At 36.1% G+C, this 21,307-nt stretch overlaps 1 protein-coding gene across 1 annotated transcript in view; it reads left to right on the forward strand.

Moving 5' to 3' along the window:
• The window catches only part of nSMase (neutral sphingomyelinase), a 205,070-nt gene extending 191,610 nt beyond the window's left edge, over positions 1–13,460 (forward strand). The window contains exon 8 of the mRNA XM_090382988.1: positions 13,105–13,460. Coding sequence (XP_090239114.1) covers positions 13,105–13,460 — 356 coding nt within the window. The remainder of the gene's footprint in view (positions 1–13,104) is intronic.
• Positions 13,461–21,307: the final 7,847 nt, after the last annotated feature.

The raw sequence follows: 21,307 nt of genomic DNA on the forward strand, positions 1-21,307 counted from the left end.
AAGTTGTAATATTCCTCGTCGATATCTTGGTCCTGAGCAGTCTGCAGAAGCTCAAACTTGTTCTTAAGTTCCAGTACATACTGCTTTTTCTCCTCCTCTGTTATCTCAAAGACCTTTGTATTATTTACTCGAGTCAGTTTTTTCCTTTCCTACATCTATATCAAGTGTACATCTTACCATTCTGTGATCACTTCCAACATTTACCTTATTCAGGACAGTAACATCATTCACAATATATCTTCTGTTAGTGAGGATGAAGTCGATTTCATTAGTTGTTAATCCATTTGGACTCTTCCATGTCCACCCTTTTCTTGAAAAAAGTGTTCATTACTGACAGTCCTTGAGATTCTGCAAATTCCACAAGTCTTTCACTTCTTTTATTTCTTTCACCAATTCCAAAATTTCCTATAGTTCCTCTTTCTGCACTGTTTAGCCTTTTTCCAACCTTAGCATTAAAGTCCCCCATAATAATAGTGCAGTGCTCTCAATTTCGGTGTACATTTCTTCAACCTCTTCATCATCATGGCTCGATGTTAGTGCATAAATCATTATAATCTTTAGCTTGTACCTCTTAGAAATCTTGAGTATTAGTCTTGACACCCTTGGTGATGTACTTTTGAATTCCAAAATGTTGTTTTTAAAATCTTTATGGACCAGAAACCCAACTATACCTTCACTCCTTTCACTGTTTCCATTGGTGTACAGCAGATTTCCACTTGATAAACTTATAAGTGATTCATTTCTTCTTCTTGTTTCAGCCAAACCGATGATATTCCAATTCACATTTTCTAATTCCTTTTCCAGCTCTAATATTCTGTCTTCACCGATGAGTGATTATACGTTATAACAGGCCAAGTTCAGTTTCCGTGCATGGCAGCCTGGTTGTACCCAGAGATTCTTAGCACCCTCTGATCCTCTCGCTGCCGTAAGAGGGAGAGTGAAAGCTGCTGGGGACTGAGGGCCATTTGTATTGTTGTGCTCTCATGCTGGAGGGTTTGGTCTTTTCCTCTTGAAGAGAACCACTCTACACGTTCGTTGCCACCTAAGTGACATAACAGGGCTTACCATCAAGAAGGTGTGCATGAGTGGATTTTAGGGAGGCAGGCCAACCGGACTTCTCCTAAATCTTCTGTAATAGAGAGATATTGGATCCATCAGTGTTTTAGGCTGAGTGTCTGATAACACACAGGATACCTGTTCCCCTCTAAGCCCCAGAGATGAGGATACTAGATATTAATTCTATGCTTGTTTTGTGGAGCTGATTGTTACATTACAATAGATATATTTGAGAGATGTCCCCACTGTTACTTTACTGACAAAAACACATTCAGGGGATAGTTGATGCCCTCAGGAATCTATGAATATAAAATTTTTGCAAGTTTAATTAATTAGTTTTTAAAATACAAAGGTTACTTGGTTTTGTTCCTTTGTTTTCTACCATCTTGAAGTTGTGGGGAATTTTTTTATCAGCGTGGCCCACATTTGTAGGTAAAGGGAATCTGTTTTGTAGAGATGGTGTGCATTTGAACAAAGGTGGCACAGGTATTTTTGCCAGTATCATTGAGGATACCCTAATGGTTCAAGGAAACTGCTAGTTAGGATAAGTGTAATTTAGATCCCTGCTTATCTGATTATATGGGTCAAGGTAATGCATGCACTCACCTCATGAATTCTTGTTTGTTGCCACAACATCTGATGTTGATAAGATGTTATGATTGGTAGCAGTGTTTCAAATGGGTAGGAAGATAAAGCTTGGGATACAAAGAATTCTTGGGAAGATAAAGCTTGGGTAGTATACTATAGAAAATTACTTAGTCTCAACTGTGTTTGCAGTAATAATAAATAAATTCCGTTTATTATCTTGGTTAGGAGTTCCTACAATACAGAGAGGCAACAGATACAAACAGGCAAGTGGTTGCGGGTCAGCGTGGCCATGTCGGGATCTGCCATATATACTGTACAGAAATATACTGAAATGCTGAGCTTGCCCCGGGACAACTAATGAAACAGCTAGGGCTTACAGTAAAATATAAAGAAACGTACATTTAGAATATAGTACAACTAATAGGAAGACAACAATTATCAACACATATAGTAAAAGACAATACGAAATTTTTAGAAATCTTCAAGTACCGTGTTAATAGACTAGAAAAGAATAGCGAAAGCTTAAAAAACGGTACTCACCTTGAAATTAATCTGCGATGGTTTACTTAGGTAGCGTGGTTAATGTTTAAGTTGAATTGTTAAATTGGAAAATTAAAAGGGAGGGAAGTAGGTAAAAGTTGACTGAGTTAAATAGGCGCAAGGAAATAGAAGTGTACACATCCAATCCTTGATTGTCATCAAAATAAAAGAAAGGAAGAATAATTAAAAACTATGTAAGTGAATCCGATGAAGCCAATAGTCTTTACGAGGACTTTCGTTAGTTAAAGAACGTCTTCAGTTGGCAATGTGTGGGGAGAGAACGCGCATGATATTTTAAGAATAAAAAGTTATACTCTCGTGATGCCTTTTTTGACATGTGGGAACTTTAATCTCGAGAGGTTCCAAATTGGGGAAAGATTGAAGGGGAGTTTAGAATTTAGAATTTTGAGGTTAGAGTGGTGCTTGTACCATTCAATAACTAGGGCTTCATATTGAAGTATTCTGTAGCTGGATTTTAGTTTAATGATGGAAATGGCAGAGTCGATGAGCGGATTGTGGTTGTGAGTCTGGGCATGAGTTGTAAGTTCTGTGACAGATTGGTTAGACATGAGACTATGGAAATGGTAGTATGCACGGGTGTTGGATGTTTTTGATGAGCCAAATTTAGTAGTGGTACTTCCGATATAACATGTGTTGCAGTTTGGTTGACAATTAATGAGATATATAATATTATTAAGGTCGTTTGTAGGATATTTGTATGTGTCTTTATAGGTGCTGAAGAAGGATCCTAATTTGTTGTAGGTGGAAAAAACAAGGGAGATATCAGTGTTGTTAAATAGGCGTCGGAACTGTCCTGCTAGTTCATTGTGGTAAGGGAGGACTATGCGGATGTTTGTTTTATTTTTGTCTTTGGTTGGGGTGTTAGATTTAATTTTATTTTTAGCGTTAAGGATTGTATTTAAAATAAGTTGGTGGGGGTAACCTCTGGATATAAATTTGTCGGTAATATTGAAATACAGTATATTACCGACAATGAAATACAGTATATTACCGACAAATTTATATCCAGAGGTTACCCCCACCAACTTATTGTCATACTTATCACGCTACCTAAGTAAACCATCGCAGATTAATTTCAAGGTGAGTACCGTTTTTTAAGCTTTCGCTATTCTTTTCTAATATAGTAAAAGATTAAGTAAACACAACTGGCATGACTTGGCTAGCACTAAATTCTCGAGATGTACAAAGATAGCTAATGCTTTTTTGGGATAGAGATTAGCTCAGTGCGGGCGAAGTTTTTACGGCTCCAGCTAATACAGAAGTTTTTCTTAAATTTTTACCATTTCATTGACTAAATTGGTATATTAATTTATTTTCTAGAAGTAGCTGTATATTCATGTTACAATACTTAGTTTATTTTGAACTTAGATAAAGATTTTGTGGGTTTTTATTTAGTATCAGTAAAACTTGTATCATTCGAAACTTGCTGCCATTGTGTAGTATCGATATGGAATAGTATTACATATATCTTGAACTTGATAGCATATGGCATGACATAAAACTAGACAGCATAATACATAGCACTGCATTTAATCAATTAAATTTATAAATCTGTTTAATTTTTGATGTTAATTAAATTGTATTTAAATGGAACTCGTGCCCAGACTAGAGTGGCAAAGCAATGTGCGCAAAATAGCAAAAGTGCTGTGGTTTGCAGGAGAACTGAAGGGTACAATTCTCCAATGCATCACAGTCTAAAAAAATGTGCAAAATGCGAGATGTTTGCGGATCTCTCTCTCTCTCTCTCCAAAAAGTCGTCTAGCCCTGGAGGATGTCTTTATGTATGTACTAGAGAATGTGAAGAAATTAGGTGCCAACTCAGTGTTCTGATGGGCGTCTATGAGAGCTTGGAAAGTTGGGTGGATGCCCTCAAAGGAATTAAAATGGGGGCCCATAAAGCTCTCAGCTGCCCAACTCAACACTAGAGCTCACTCTTTATGCACCAGGCAACACAGCGGCAGCCTTCAGGGCAGAATGTGCTGGATCCACAGGAGCTAGTTATTGTTGGTGACTCAATTGTCAAGGAAATATATTGTGCAAAAAAGGATAGGTGGAATAGGAGCAGAGTGTCTGCCAGGGACAAAAGTTGATGTTGTAGAGCAGATATCATCTTTTAAGGGCACAAAAGGTGATATCGTGGCACTAATGGCATTAAGTGTAGAAGATCTATGGTTTTTACTTAGCAAGTACAGGTCAATGGTGAAAAAAAGTTGCGAGTTGGGATTAAATTTGAAAATATCTACAATCCTGCCCAGACACGATAGGAGGGAGTATATGATTAGAGCCTTGTCAATCGTGACACAAAGCGTGGTCTGTGCTTGTTTGAGGTTAGGAGAGATTGCTTCTGCAGGGATGTGATACGCTTAAATAGAAAGGGTGCAAAAATATTTTCTGATGCTATCGAGGCAATGTTGGGTGGGTCAGAAAACTGCTGGCTTGGGGGGGATTCACAGACTAATAGATTAACAGGAGCTGCAGGCAGAGGTGGAAATGATTCTTGTGCTGCTTCTATTGGAATGAGCAGCAGCCCAGAAAGAAAGTTGCTGGGGATTTCAGGAACTGCTGGGAGTCATGAAACAAGTAAATACATGGGCTGTGTTAGAGTAAGAGTAAGAACAGGTGCATGTACATCAATGCTTGGGGTATAGTAAATAAATTTGATGAATTTGAATTGCTGGTTAAGACGTCCAAGCCGGATATTGTTGGGATATCAGAGACTGGTGTCACGCAGATATAAGGGATGCAGAATTGGAATTCGGGGAGTACAATGTGTACAGAAACGATAGACAAGATAGAAAGCAAGTAGGGGGTTATGCTGTTAGTTAAGAAACAACTAAAATCTAAGGAAGTGCATCCAGTTGATAGATGGACAGTGCAATGTTGAGTCAATTTGGTGTGACATAAGCACTGGGAAAGCAAAAATGAGGGTAGGAGTTTGTTATAAGCCTAATGCCTATGATGAGTACAATGAACAATTATACAGAGAAATAGAGTGGGCCAGTAAACAGTGTCTTATACTGGGGGATTTTAACTTCCCAGATATAGACTGGAACTTGTGGTTGGTCATTCGCACACTAGCAAGGCCTTTGTGGATTTATTGGATGATTCTTTTCTACAGCAGCATGTTAGTGAGGCAACAAGAGGGAGTAACACTTGATCTGATTATCAGCAGTGATTATTCATGCATTAGGAATTTACACATAAAGGAACCACTAGGTGGCAGTGATAACAGTGTACTGATATGGGATTTACTTAAAGATGTAACTACCATCAGGGGTAAAGGGAAGGGTTTTTAGGTTCTCAGAGATTTTTTAGGTTCTATATAGTGGGACCAACAGCAAATTCTATACGAGAAGCATTCAAGGATGTAATTTTGGAGGCTACTAGGCTTTTTGTTCCAACTATGAAATACTCCTCCAAGTTTAGGCCCAAATGGATGTCAGATGAACTAATGAGACTTGTGGCAGAGAAGAAAAATGCATGGGAAGCACATAAATTGTCAGGTGACACAGAATCCTATGCTAGATGCAAGCTAGTCTGTAATCCAGTCACAAAGGAGGTTAGGCAAGCAAAGGCAGATTACGAAAAATATTTGGCAAAGGATGCAAAGAAAAACAGCAAGGACTTCTTTACTTATATAAACTCTAAAAGGAAGGGGATGAATCAGATTGGGCCACTTGATATCAATGGTTTGACTGTAGATTATCATTCTCAGATAGCTGCCGAACTAAATGAGTATTTCGCATCTACATCCATGAGAAGTTATTCAAGGAGGAGAGGGCCAGATGTTTATCAAACTCTAAAAGGGAGTTAAATGATTTTGTAATAACAGAGAAAAGTGGAGGAGAAATTGTTGAAGTTAAACATAAGAAAGGTACCTGGGGTAGATGGGATCTATCCAGTTATACTGAAGGAGGCAGCAGCGGAAGTTAGCGATGGGATTCCTCTTGCTCAGATTACAAACCTGAGGCGGGGGCATAGATTCAAACTGATGATACAGTTGTAGAATGGATGTGCGAAACTTTGCCTTTAGCCAATGGGTAGTTGATTGCCGGAACAAACTTCCATCTGTTGTTGTGGAAGTTGATAGCTTAAATAAATTTAAGGCAGAACTAGATAAAGATTTGGAATGAATGGATCAGTGAAATGGGAAGTTTTTTTTTTTTTTTTGGGCCGATGCTGTATAAGCTTGCTTTCTTTAGTATAAGTTTATGATAGCAGAGTTTTGTTTTGAGGTATTAAGACAGTGTCTAAATTCAATCCGTTAATAAAGAAATGTGTTGAATGGAAAGTGCGTTTTGATTAAACGGAGTCGGATTAGTCAAGGGGCCAGCGTTGGTTTGGACCTTGCCACTTTACTAGGAATTCTCCAAGCTATGACTCCCCAAATTTCTGGGCAATCAATATCAGGGCTGTACAGTTTTGCAAAGAAAGATAGGTTATTGTACCAAATTGAGAGTGAAAAATCATAGTTTAGACAATAAACCATGAAAGACTGGGCAGAGAGAGGTTTATAGCTGAACTTAAAGAAAGCAGTATTCAGGGGAAGATATCTTTTTGAAATTTGCATTGGCCACACTAGCACAAACAGGGAAAGCATAAACAATTTTTGGCTTGATGATTTTGGAGAAGAATTGAATTATATGGGCAGAGTGGATAGGTTGAAGGTTTTGTTTTGCCAGCCGTCTGACTCTTGAGTTTTTTTAACAGGTAGTTTAGATGAGTAGAGAAATGGGATTTGGAGTTGTAGAAAATTTCCAGATCCTTATGGTCTGATACAATAGGAGTAGTTTGTGCATTCAGCAAAGCAGTTATTGGAAAGATGCTCTTTTTAAGTGAAATTTGGAGGTGACTGGATTTTGGGTGGTTGAGTGAGAGATTTAAAGATTTGAGGTATAAGGCAAATTTTTGGAGGGTGTTACAGATCAGCTCTTGAGTGCAGATAGCTGATTGATTTGAACATTGTCCACTCCACATAAGACATTATATACTTATGGGTTAGTAAGAATGGTTGGAGGATTGCAGGGAACATTATTGCCAATAGTGTCCCGCAATGGGGGAATTCCAGATGAGCAAATGGAACAATAGGATTTGTTTTTGAAGTTTGTTAGAAGGGCTCTTTCTTTGAGAAAGTTGGCAAAGAGATTTAATAGATTACCATTGATGAGGGTTTTTTTTTTTTTTTTTTTTGGTAGTTGTTGGCGCATCAGCTTCTGTGGCCATAATGCACTTCCCAAGGTTTTGCAGTACTTTGATCCAAGCCCGAGGCGGGATTCAAACCCGCGACCTTTGGGTTGCTAGGCAGGCACTTTACCCACCCGGCTAGCATTGATGAGGTAGAATTGTTTGAGGAGATTCAGGAGAGAGTATGTTGACACTGCACTGAATGCAGAACTGGTGTCTGTGTAAATTGTCAATTTGATTTTTAGAATTAAGGGACTTCAGAATATTTGGTTTGTTGTGAAAAGGTTGGCCAACGTGGATCTGTCAATAATTGTGTAGTGCAGCGTTTTCCAAACTTTTAGTTATGGAACACTTCATCTCTCAATATATTTATGGAACACAAGTTTACCGTGAGCTAAAGAACTGTTTGCTAATATTTTATTACATATGACATAGTGTGCATCAAGAGCACCTTCATTTCCAACACATGTAAAGCCGAAATGCAAATGTCATTATACTTTCGTTTTGGTCTTTTATTAGTTGGTTTCTGTTTTTTCACTTGATTTTTGGGGAACAAAAGGCTGTGATTGTTCATCCTCACTTTAAAGTGTGACAATATCATGTTCGTTTTCATGGACTACATTTGCAATACTAATACTAGAAGTATTGCAAATGTGGTCCATTTTAAAGTTCCTTTTTCAACCACAAATCCATGGTCATTATTTTAATAATAATATTTTGAAATACTGATCATTATCCAAAAAAAAAAATTATACAAGGAAGTGAGTTTAATTATATCATTTCGCTTCCCCCTCTCCTTCAACCCGTGTACCCCAGGCTAAGTTGCATACAAATGGCATATTAGATCACTGCATTGCTACTTTTGTTGATGCCATTACCTCTATGCATACTTCTCTATACAAAAGCCCGCCGAAATAAAGTGTTTGATTATTAGTCTATGCCAGTATATTAATATAGAAATTGTTAAAATTTTATTTTTTAATTATTAATTACAATTTTTCAGGGAACACTTGTTCACATCTCGTGGAACGCAGTTTGGGAAACGCTGGTGTAGTGAATCTGATTATAATGTGTTTGGAAGAGTTTCTTCCTAATTGTTTGTAGCATAGATCTTTCTAGGAGTTTTAGGATAGGGGATAAGATTGATATTGGCCTGGTGTCGCTGTTGCTTTTGATGTGTTTGCATTTTGGTAGCGAGCCCATTCCAAGGGGAAAAAGTTATTATATAAGGCCTGATTGAAAAAAAGACAAGGTCTAAAATGTAGACATTAACAATTTTGATCATGATCATTGTACATTGTCGTGTCCCACGGTACCTTTAGAAGGGAGATTTTTAAGTGAGTCTTTCATCACCTCTTTCGAGGTTGATGGACAGCAAACATTCTTTAAATTCGTATCGTTGTTGAAGTGATTTGTTCCATAGACATAGTAGCAGTACAGATTTGGTTCAATGTGTTATTACCTCTGGTAGGCGATTAAATTAAAGGTTTTAAACCCAAGCTTTCAAACTGTGATTATATTTGTAACATATGTTATAAATTAAGATGGATCACTAGATGGTAGCTATAAATTAAAGTCCCCACCAATATGATAGATAACAAACTCCAATTCATTACCCATGCTAAATATGTACCAAGCAAAATAAAGATTGCAGGTAAAATAATTAGAATTACCAAAGGTTCTTGGGGTCTGAAACCCTCCACTCTCAAGCTGTACTACAAATGCATATTTATTCCTATTGTTTGCTATGCTGGAAGTGCTTGGGGCTCACAGCATAGCAAAGCCCCAGTATACGCAGTCATGGTGAAAAAAATCCTAACTCAAGTCCAGCACTTCTTCCTGATTGCAACTTCAGGAGCTTGTTGCACAATTTCAACGTCGGGAGCATGTTGATGTGCCAGGTAATCAATGGCAAACTGCCAATTAAATATGAAGTACTGCACAATTACTTTCAGTATTGATATTGGCCTGTATTGTAGAATGAACAGTATTTCAGCACAGCTCAACCAGTTTTCTGTTAACCTGTACATGCCAGTGAAAGAAGACAACACTAGATTATCAATTTTCGACAAGCTGCAAAGTGCTGATGAAATTGCAAAAACTTCTAATGCTAGCAACATCAAAACAATTGTCCTGACTGGAGTTGTAAAATCTGTTTGAATAGCTAACTGAGCTATTGGTAATAATAAATAGCAGTGCAAATAATTTGCTATAGCCTCATTTGCTTAGCCTTACTGTTAACGTTATGTGTAAATGTTGATGTGCCAGGTTCACCGTTGGGTGGGCAGTGTCCTGGTTCTCTAATAAGGTGTATCAAATCCTAAATTCTAAGATATGTCTGACCTCATTGTAACCAAATTGGTACTTTTTAGCTATCTGTATAAGTTGTAAAGGTTAATATAGAAATTGGTGCTTTCGACATATTGTAATTACTGAGTTCCAAATATTATGGATGACTGATATGCAATGTATAACACTATAGGTTGATTAGTTTACAGGTAATACCTGACTAGGTGAAATACTGATGTATAATTGGTTCTTTGCTGACAGAAGTCTTAATATACTGTATAGTCAAATATACTACATTGGTCTCAGCAAGAGACTTATTTGATTGTAATCATTGCTGTTAAGTTGGTGGCTCAGGATGTTTTGCTAAACTATAAATTGTAAATAATTTACAGTTACTGTTCAACAGTGGATAGGGGAAACCCTGGAGCCGGCAGAAAATAACAAAATACTTTTGAGTCCCCACCAATAATAATGGAGTTGTTTTTTGAGAATTTAGTGATAGCCCAGTTTACAAATGCAGAAATATCTTTCCATGGAGGACTTAGGAGGCATATAGTTGTGATGATATCCAGAAAATTATTTGTCAGTTTAGTTCTGATGTGGATTGCCTCGAAGTTATATGAAGGGCATTTGGATTCTGACACTATCAAAAATGAGTTCAGGAAAATGGCGGTTCCTCTACCTTTTTTTGTAGCTGTAGTTGGTGATAATAAAATCTTCTTGTTCAGACGAAGTCCAGGTTTCCGTGGGTAGGGTGAGATCGTAGAATTTAGACAGGGTTATGGTTTTTCAGAGTGGTGATTTTATTTTGAATACTTCTGATGTTCTGCAGGAGAGTTTTAACCTGCAGTGGTGGCTTATTTAATTTGATTTCTCTTAGGTACATTTTCTGGATTTTTGCATAATTTCTCTCTGCTTTCTATGACCCACAGCAATTATTAATCTGAACTGTTTTGGTTGGATTTGCATACATATTCTGGGGTGTAATTCTTATAGGTATTTCGCTACACTCAGCTTTGCCGTTTGCTGTTGTTGAGCCAAGATCCTTTGGTTTATTGCTGGATCATTATTGCCTTTCAAAGTAGTGCTCAATTTAATGCTGTGGTTACAGTTCCTTCTTTTTCCAGCTTTTTTGCCTTTAGGATGCTTATTGATTCTGAACAAAATGAGCTTATTAAATACAGAAGGCTGCTGCTCGTAATTCTCCTTCAGTTCTAAGAGGGTTATTAATAATTATATATAATAATAATAATTCTATGAGCTTATTAAATACAGCAGACTGCAGTTCTTCTTGAGTTCTAAGAGGGTTGATTTTACACTTAGTTAGCCAGAGGGCCATTTGTTGTCAGTTTGTGAGCCAGAAAAGTATTGCCAAGAAAGGTCATTAGCATATGTTAGGCTTAGTTTTACAGGTTTGGGGATGAGCATTACTTTATATTTCAAAATCAGTACTTGGTGAGTAACAGGACAAAAAAAAAAACCCTTTTGGCTATACACTTCGATATAATTGGAATTTTAACATAAATCCCGTATACATATGAAAACATTAACATGGCAGATGACAAAGGGATAGAAGGTATGTCCAAATTTGCAGATGACAAAGATTGGCAGTGTCGTTAATGATCTGTGCCAAGCCAAGCAGCACTCCTTCAGGATAAATTGAACAGACTTCAAAGGTAGTCAGAGAAGTGGCAGCTATGTGCAAGAATACACTTGGGGAATAGCAATGCACAAATAAATTATAGATTTGGCGGGGTTGAATTTAAAACACTTGCAGAGGAAAGGGATCTGGGAGTTACAATATGGGCAGAAATGAAGTTTTCTGAACAGTTTTTGATTACCAGTACTATCAAATGAGCAACTGATTAAAACAAAAAGCACTTGAACATCAGTTTCCATCTAGTGCACAACAACAAACTTACGTTATAAAGGTTGAGAAATGCAAAACTGGTATTCCTTGAGCAGCATGTGTAGGTGAACTGTTGTTTGAAGATAAACACACACAAAACCTACGTTGGTATTATGTTCATATTTCCAATTCAGAAATAAACATACCAAAGTAGGTTTTGAGTGCTTTATCATCTTCAAATGCAAAACTGTCACTTGGACTTGTTCTTAAAAAATACCTTGCAGTAAAAATTCTTTGCAAATAGATGTGCAATATACTTTATTAAGAACTGAGTACAAGATGGATTTTTCCTGGTAACATTAAAAATTATTTAAAGTTATTAACATATTTTTCTCTATGTAAAAAACCTGAAATGAAGCAACCTGTATTTTTTGATTCTGAAAAACATTCAAAATTTCTTATTTTATACTCGTATATCTATGGTAATCATAAATATAATCAGTTAAGATAATGTAGGTATGATATACACCGGTGTACAAAATTTAAGGACCAGTCAAGTTTTTACCTGTTCTTATAGGAGCGGCCTGAATATGGGAAAAGCATACCAAAGGAACCTTGTGAGGTACAGAAATGATGAAGGAAACAACAACGGTATAAAGGGACTTATTCAATAATGGCAACATAGCACTGGCTGCCATGTTACAGATGCATCACTGCCAAAGATGGAAGAAAGGGAAGAGGTCCGCACTGCCTGTCCGTACTTAGAATAATGTTGTTAAGTTCTTGCGGTAACATCGTCCTTTCCTCTGTCAGCGCCATCTTCAGCTGGTGAACATTTTCTGGTGGGTGTGGATGTGCCACTTTGCAGCCCCCCCAGAGTGTCTCGTGTGTTCGATGGGATTAAGGTCGACGGAATGGGCAGGCAAATCCATACAAACAATGTCCTCACTTTCTAAAAGCATATCAACAGCTGCAGTGCGATGGGATGTGGCATTATCATCCATAAACACGAATTCCGGGCCAATGCCACCTCGGAACAGATGCACATGGGGAAGGATTACCTCAATACAGTAGTGTGCATGGGTTACAGTACCACCTTCCATTATCTAGAGTGGTGTGTGTGTGTCCATCCAAGATAACACCTTGACTGCCATATTGATCCCTTTCAGTGATACCGTGTGCCACCCTCTCTCCAGATTAGCTGATGTCCAGAATCACTGTGTGACTGAATCTACTCTCATCTGTAAAAAGTACCTTAAGTAAAGATTTTGTTGTTGTAACCTTTAGAAATGGTGTTGGTCTGTAAGTTTTGCATACCAGTGCATAAAGTTTATTCATATTTCTTTAAAAACTTTTTAAAATGAATTCACCAAAATTTATTTTGTAATCCTTTATTATTGAACCTGAGCAGTATCTTGAATTTCAGGAATGGTTTAGTATGTGCTTCATTTTAGTTGTGAACATAATTTTTTTAAAATATAATTTAAATGTAACTCACTTTATGTATAATTTTTTTGATTATTATATCAAGCATTATTTTCTACCACATGATTAAAATTTATTTATTTCATTTTTAGCATGCAGCACACAAATTGATCGTCATGCTCAGCTGCAAGCCCTCAGTGATGCTCATGATCTGCTATTAGAAAATTTGTCAAATCTTAGGAGTGATCAAATATTTTACATATTGTTGACATGCCTTATTTTTTGTCTTCTAGTGGTCACTATACCAATTGATATGTCTTATGGATTTAGTAGAGTTCTTATGGTGATGCGTATTATTTTGTCATTGTTTTTAGCCTTTTCATTTTGGATGGCAGCTATTATAAATAATATTGAAAGAAATGCTATGTTCTCTGTAATAAAAGGTATACAGATTATAATTCAGGACTTGAAATTGGAACATGAAACATCCACTGTATCTCTGACATAATTTCTTAATACTGTGAAAAGAGTTTTGGTATAAATTTATTTTCTATTCTGTACTACTTTAAAAAAAAAATTGCATATTTTATAATGAATAAAGGCAAATTTTTATTAAATCGTTTCATTGAACTTAAATTATAATCATTCATGTTTACAGATTTAGATATCTTACGATATCTGACACTTTCTCATTTGAGACCTGATATATGGTCCTCTAAACTGTGTTGTTTTGGAAATGGTACTTAGGTGAAGTGGGAGATTATTTTAGAATAATTATTTTAGGGTGAAGTTGAAATTATGAGAAATAAGGAAATGTTTAGTATTGAGTTGGTTTATTGGTTGAAGTTGTAAAGAAAATTGGAATTGTTAGCATTAATTTAGCAACTTATGGATTGCTGTTGTGAATTGATATTGGTGATTAAGAGAAATGAGGAAGTGATTAAAATTGTTAATTAAGAGATTTCATGGAAATGATAGTGTATATTAACAGATTGAATGAGAAAAATGAACAAATTACATGTAGATGAACACCCATTATGTATTGTAAGTAGATTTGTATGATAAATGACTTCTTTATATTTGTGTCATTGCTCCTGAGAAACTGACAGCTCATATATATATATATATATAAGCTGTCAGTTTCTCAAGAGCAATGAGAAATATATATATATATACACACACACACACACACACACACACTTGTGTGGAGGGGGATATCCCTCAGCTCCTAGAAATTCTCTTATTTTAATGCAGTCAGGTAGCTTGTGGGGCTTAGTGCTTGAGGGGAGCTGCTGTCCAAAAATCATAATGGCTGGCCACTGACAACAATACTAAGGTACGTGGAAATAAAAATTAATAAATAACCCCACAACTTAGATTTGGTTTCCTCACCAAGCTTAACAGTCAGTCGCTTTCTTTCATTAATACGGATGTAGTGCAATGAAAAGTCAATTTTTGATAAAAAGGAAATAAGATTTTTTGAAAATGAGGGAATAAGAGGGGGATTAATTGCAACTCATTTTCTGCTGCTAATTAATTATGTACCAAAATTAAATCCAATTTAAACCATAACACTTGAGTTTCTTAAGAACTCTATTCCAACAGATAGTGTGGATGCTTACTTTATGGCTTTAGAATAACTGTTTAATAATTTTTGCTTGCAATAAAACTTTGATTTAGATTTAAAAAGTGAATTCAATAATTACTTCTTTTTTTTCCTTACTTTATTGTACCTTTTTTATCAAAACTTATTGTGAAAAATTTTTTTTGGAATACTAGTATCATAAATTAAAAATACCAAAATATCGGTATTAAGATTTTGGTATTGTGAGCCCTACTCACCACGATAATACTTTGAAGGCTCAAATAATGCACTCTTTTTAAGTACTTTTTCTGACATTTATTTTTTTGTCATATTTGATTTTTGACAATATTAATGTTGGGCAATCAAGTTAACATAAAATCAAATTACTAGAAGGTGAAGCAGAGAAACAAGTAATTTTAAAAACTCAATAATTAAAGAATATGTATTTGCCAAATTACAAGTATACCATCTTAAAGTACAGGTAACCCCTGTATAACACAATAGTTAGGTTCCTATAAATGTAGTGTTGTACAAAACCTGTTATATGGGACTAAGAAAAAGTACGGGGAGGGGGAGGTAATTCTTGACATTTCTTCGTCTGAAATTCTTTTAGTGGGCATTACTTCAGTCCTATTGATTTACTAATTTTGCTGTGCATTTATTTCTGATGCCCTAGAATTGACCATGCTTTGAGAAAATCAAAACCAAACTGGCCAGTCCAAGTACAGACGTGAAGTCACATGATTTGTCTAAGTTAGCCCCTGGCAGTTTTTGCTATCTTAAGTGTAATTTCTAGTTGGATGTTATGTACTGTTGTTTCAAAAATTTACTTTAACTAACACATTTGACCAATGATAGTGCCCCCCCATTATCTCAAACTCAATAAGATCAAGTTTGTCTGTTTATGATAGATTTCACTAACAGAAAAGCCCAATAAACAGGTGACTGCTAATTGTTTTTATTATTTTATGGTTGTGACCTCCAGAATGTCGACTGAACCATGTGGTACCATTGGAGACAATTGTAGGGTAATCTCCAGTGCTGTGGTCTCCTGCCCCGATTAAACGGCATGCTGTCCCAATTAAGCAAAGTAAACCCTGGCTATTTTCTCGATTGGTTTCTGTTTAAGATTTGCCCTGATTAGCCAATGGCCCAAATCACCGGAATTCACTGTATTTGTATTACTGAAAATAAGTAACATATATATAACATTGCAGTGTTAACAAACCTCATTATTAAAACCAAAAATTTGTTTGGGGGTTTGAGCAAGAAAGATCCTTTGACATGCTTAAGAAGCTGATGGCATCTCCTGTGTTTATTCAACAATCGAAAAGGAAGCACTAGAACTGATTTATCCGTAGAAGATTTAAACATTTGTTTGGGCAAGAAATATTCATAAAACATGACCATAAACCTCTTTACAAATAAGATGAAAGGATGAGACCAGAGGATTTTGAAATGGTCTTTAGCAATCCAAGAGTTAAACATAAGTTGAGTACCAGGCAAAAGGAATAGTATAGCAGATCATGTCAAGAAATTGCAATGCAAGAGATTAATACACTTATAGAATTACAACCTAATAGAGTGGTCTGCTAGTGTATCAACATTCTGAGATTAATCACGAGAGTACATTATAAAAAATTATGAAACATGTAATACCATAATTTCAGGAGATCAACCATATTCGGTGGACCAACTTGTAGACTCAGATATGGCAGGTCTATTTGCACATAACACAGTAATGTAACTTAATCTTATAAATCATAACTGCTTTTAATCTGTTGTAGTTTCACATAAATTTGTGAACACCAAAATTAATGTATCATTTTAAACTAGAGGGTTTCATTAAAGTGAACATGTGAGTACAAAAAAAAAAAGAAAGTGACGTGCTTTTGTTGATTTATATAAAAATTAAAATTTATCAGTATATCTTTGTGATTAATGACTGCGTATAAATGTAAAATAAATGCACACAAAAAAAATTTTTTTTTTTGTTGTTAAGGGTATTCTGAAACAAGTCTCAAGGTTGGGAACGGCTGCTATAAGATTGTAGGTTGCACATGTGGTGAGTTTTTGAGTGTTTGTGAAGAATGGGTAGGTGTGAAGATCTTCCTGACTTTGAATGTGGAATGATTGTGAGAGCAACGTAGGGGCCAGTATCTCAACAACAGAAAGACGGTTAAGTTGTTCCAGTCATGGTAGACTGGCACAACAGTAGTCTAAAAACTAGCCAGAGGTTACGTGGGACAGACGTGTGGTCGAAGCCCATGGTGCATTATGTTGTCTCATAACACATTAACTTATCCCACGTAGCTAAGCTAACCACTCAGTACAATGCAGGAATAGCAAGACCAATATCCACATGGCCCATGCACCATTAGCTTATATAGGCTATGGCAGAAATGAACACAGTGTGGAGAAATTTGTTGCAGGCTCGAGGCAATAGTGTTATGGTTCAGGGATTGTTTTATTGGACAAATTGTGCAATGCACTAACACAGAACACTGCAGCACTTTTTGGAGTCCATGTCAAGATTTGTAGAAAACAGGTATCCAATAAATCCACAAAAGCCGTGATAGTCTTTGAGTAACCAACCCACAAGTTTGTCTATATATGGAAAGTTAAAATCCTCCATTATAAGACACTGATTTACTAGCCCACTGTTTCTCTGTACAGTTTTTTGTTGTACTCATCAGTCACTAGACCCATATAACAAACACCCATTTTTGCTTTCCCAGTGCTTATGTTACACCAAACTGACTCAACACTGTACTGGATGCTCTGCCTTATATTTTGTGCTTCTTAACTATGAGCATACCCCCATCCTATCCTTTCTGTATATATTGTACTCCCCATATTTAAATTCTTCAAATTCCTTTACTATCCTCCTAGCATTGGTGTACATACTCCCATACTTACTCTTAGTTATTCTGACACAGCCCATGGCCCATGTATTTACCTGTTTCATGACTCTCAACAGACCTTGAAATTCCTGGCACCTTGCTTTCAAGGCTGCTGCTCAATCCAACATAATCAGTGCAAGAATCATTTTCACTTTGGCTTACTATTAATCTGTTAGTCTGCGTATCCCCCCCCCCCAAGCTATGCAGTTTTCTGACTCTCCTAACACTGCCGCAATAGCATCCTTTACTTTTTAATATATCACAACCCCGTGAAAGCAGTCTCTCCTGTTAACAAGCACTATGGTGAGAAAAATTCTACCCCATGAACCTTGCACAATCTCTCCAGGGTCGAATTGATTGACAAGGCTCTCATCATATACTCCCTGTTCATGTCTGGGCAGAATTGCAATTTCAAAATTTAACCCTAACTTGTGACTTTTTTTCAACATTGCCATTCTTGTTAAGAAAGTCTTCAGTTTTACTCTTAATGTTATTAGTTCCAATGTGTACAATGGATATGTTTTATACATGCCCCAATTATTAAATTATGAATCATTTGAGCACAGTGTTTTGAATTAATGCTTCATTAGTCAGAATTTTGTAACTCCATCAGTCACATCAGTACTCTCCCCCAGACCTATAGAATGGGTGCACTGCCTGGCTAAAATTTAAGTGACCAGCAGTATCACATGGTACTGACCTCAATCAATATTAATTTGAACATACTATGCGATCGAGGTCAATACGACAGGAGCAGACATCAAAAGACAGGTAGAATTCAGATTTCCGGTATGTAACTTACCTATGCAGTTATAAGATCTTCCACTATTCGACCATCATGCCATCGCACTGTTTGACACTGCTAAACTAGATTACCGAGAATATTGTTGTGTGCTTTATGTCGAGCTATCAGATGCAGCGTTGATATGTTGGTTGGATTCTGCGATTCACTGAATCGACTCGGCTTTACTTTTGTTATTCAAATCTTTCGGATAATTTCTGCATTGACTCACTCACTCTGCAGCCATCTCTACAGCAAGTTGAGTACAGTAAACCCTTTATTTGAGGGGATTATGTTTCTGAGAAAATGCAAATATTGAGTTATGGCACTCATAGTAATAAAAGGTTTCCATTCAAAAGTATGAAATATTTAAGAAAAACTAGTCTAAAATTTTTGTCTACGTATTACGTGTACCTACATAATATTATAGTGAAATACAAGCGTAAGGTGTCAAAATGAAAATAAGAAACAATATTAAATGTAACATTTAGTAGAAATTTCTAACAAATCTTTCAAAAACATGACACTGTCCTCCAAAACAATCCAGTTTCGTCTGAACTGAACCTGTTCGGGAACATATCCTTTGTCCATAATTATTTTTTTAAAATTCAGTTGGGGAAACTTTCTGCAGCCATGAAATCCACTGATGTAGACTCACCTACAAGTTTCATGTTATGAAAGCCACTGATTTTTAAACTTTTCAAACCAGCCTTTGCTAGCTAAAAAAACTTACCCCACCATTATCATCAGTTTTGCTAGAGTTCATAAAGGTGTTTTGCCTTTTCACGAATGAAATTTTATTTTGAGTTCAGTTTTCTATTCACAGATTTTAAGCCTTTTCTATATGTTACAGAGCAAATTTTTGGAGCAATTAGCACATTTTCACGGACACTATAGCAGATTTTTTCTCCCGATTTCTTGATTGATTGTACCATTGACTTTATAACGAGTTGCCACTGATGGGACACTTTCACCCTTAGAAATTTTCTAATAACTCAATTTTACTCGTCATCACCTTTGATCTTTTCACAATTCCCATGTTATTCATAGCCATATTTTCATAGGGGTTAGAAAAGAACTTGTCCACAATAAAGTCACTTTCTTTTAACCGTTAACATGCTCGAAAAAGTATGTTTACAGCAACACTGCAAAATGGTAGATTTCACTTTTGTAAGCGTATCAATTAAAAGCAAACGATGAAACATTTGACAATGCATAACACAATACTGAACAAAGATTAACAAGCATCAGTACTCACAAATGTCACCCCCTCCCACCCAAAATTTGACCAGGAAAGATGGTTTTAGCGATTCCCATATTTTTTTTGTGGAATGCTCATGGCACTTTAAAATTCACATTTTTTTTTAAAGGTTTTTATTTTATATTTTTAATCAGCAACCACGAATAGTAGGGATTACTGTATTATAATTCCCAAGCTAGTACACCATGTTAAATTCTGTGAACTGTTAGTTGCGTTGTTTGTCTTGGTACAGGAGCAAAATATAATATATATTGCAATAAAATAAAACAAAATAAGAACCCATGAGTTAAATCAGAAAACATTTAAACATTCATTAATTCTAATAAAATTGTTTTTTTAAATTTGTTATTAAAACATTCTACTTTTTAAATAAAACGTACCTTATTTGTTCAATTTAGTGTGTGTCTGTGTTGAAATTTATTTTTCAGTCAAAAAATATAACACTAGCCAATATTAAATTTTTTGAATGTTTGTTGCACAAATTATCATTAATTCAATATATAATGTTAAATTATGCAATTAAGTTTTGCTCTGGATTGCTTAAGTAACATTTATAAATAACAGAAAATTTTATAATGCAAAGTTCCCCGCCCGACTGGCAAATTTTCTGGGGAGAACACTGCACATGGATTAATTTTTTGCCCTTGTGGATTTGCTTCTTTTCCCTTCTTATTCTCATAATTGGCTTCTTGGTAAAATGTCTATTCAGACATTTGCTTTTAAGTTTCTGGAAGAAAGTACTGACAAATGAGTCATTTGATGCTCAACACTGATAGAAAATAGCATACTTACGTTGAACAAGAAATAAAGATGGCTGTACATTTTGATGAAAATGTTTTCCTGAAAAATAATAGCTTGGCTCTTTTCATGGTGTGGTGAGCAGGTAAATCCAAATGGAAAATAGAGAAAATTTAAGTGCTTCCAACTGAGTAAAGACAGTCTAATTCCTTGATTATACAGACGTTTCATGGTACTCCCTGTATCACTTATTCAGTGAATGTATTGCTGTCCTTATTACACTTCAACATTGCACATTTTAATAAGGACTGTAATTAGTTACCAAATAAGTCATAAGATATAACACAAAACATTGAGAATTATCCGTCTTCCTTGAAATTGTTTTAATGTAGACATGCCTCGGAAATTGGACCCACGGTTGGAATGTTACATAACTCCGCTTTCCAAAGAAGGGTACAGTTAAGTGAAAATTATTTAATAGGTGCAAGCAGAAAAATTTTAGTGTATCAAAGTTTGGTAACCATAAGGTTTTGAATAGCAAAGGAAAATTCCGAAGCTGCTGCAAGTGTCCGGAAAACACCAAAGAAACTGCATCCTGCTCCAAGTCGAACGAGGGAGGTAGTATGAAAAGTGCAGTTGCTCGTTGTTGGTAAAAACCCAAAAAGCTATAGCGTCACGTGTGGGAAACTCCCAGTCAACCGATTGTTGCATAATCAGCAAAAATTTGCAACTGGACAAGAAGCAAAAGGCCCGTGTACACCACCTAGGAGCAAGGCACATCGCAGAGAGGCTGGTCAATGCTAAAAAAAAAAAAAAAAAAAAACTATGAAAAATATCTGGCAGCTGAAAGGCGGAAATTCATCGCAACATTGGACGAAGCGTGGGTATACCTCTTAGACTGCAATGAAATTCGGGCAATTTATTACCATCCACAGGGTGACAAGACCTTTCCAACATGGGTGCATTAGTGCAAGGAAAGTTTTGGCCAAGGTTTTACAACTGTAGTCGGGTTTTGTTATAAGGGCAAATTTGAGTTGTGTACAGAAATACCCACATTGTATGGTTCTGATGCTGAAAATGTCTGGGT

Source organism: Mastigoproctus giganteus, chromosome 10 (genome assembly GCF_048544385.1).
Source record: "Mastigoproctus giganteus isolate SK-2022 chromosome 10, ASM4854438v1, whole genome shotgun sequence".
NCBI classification, from domain to species: Eukaryota; Metazoa; Arthropoda; class Arachnida; order Uropygi; family Thelyphonidae; genus Mastigoproctus; species Mastigoproctus giganteus.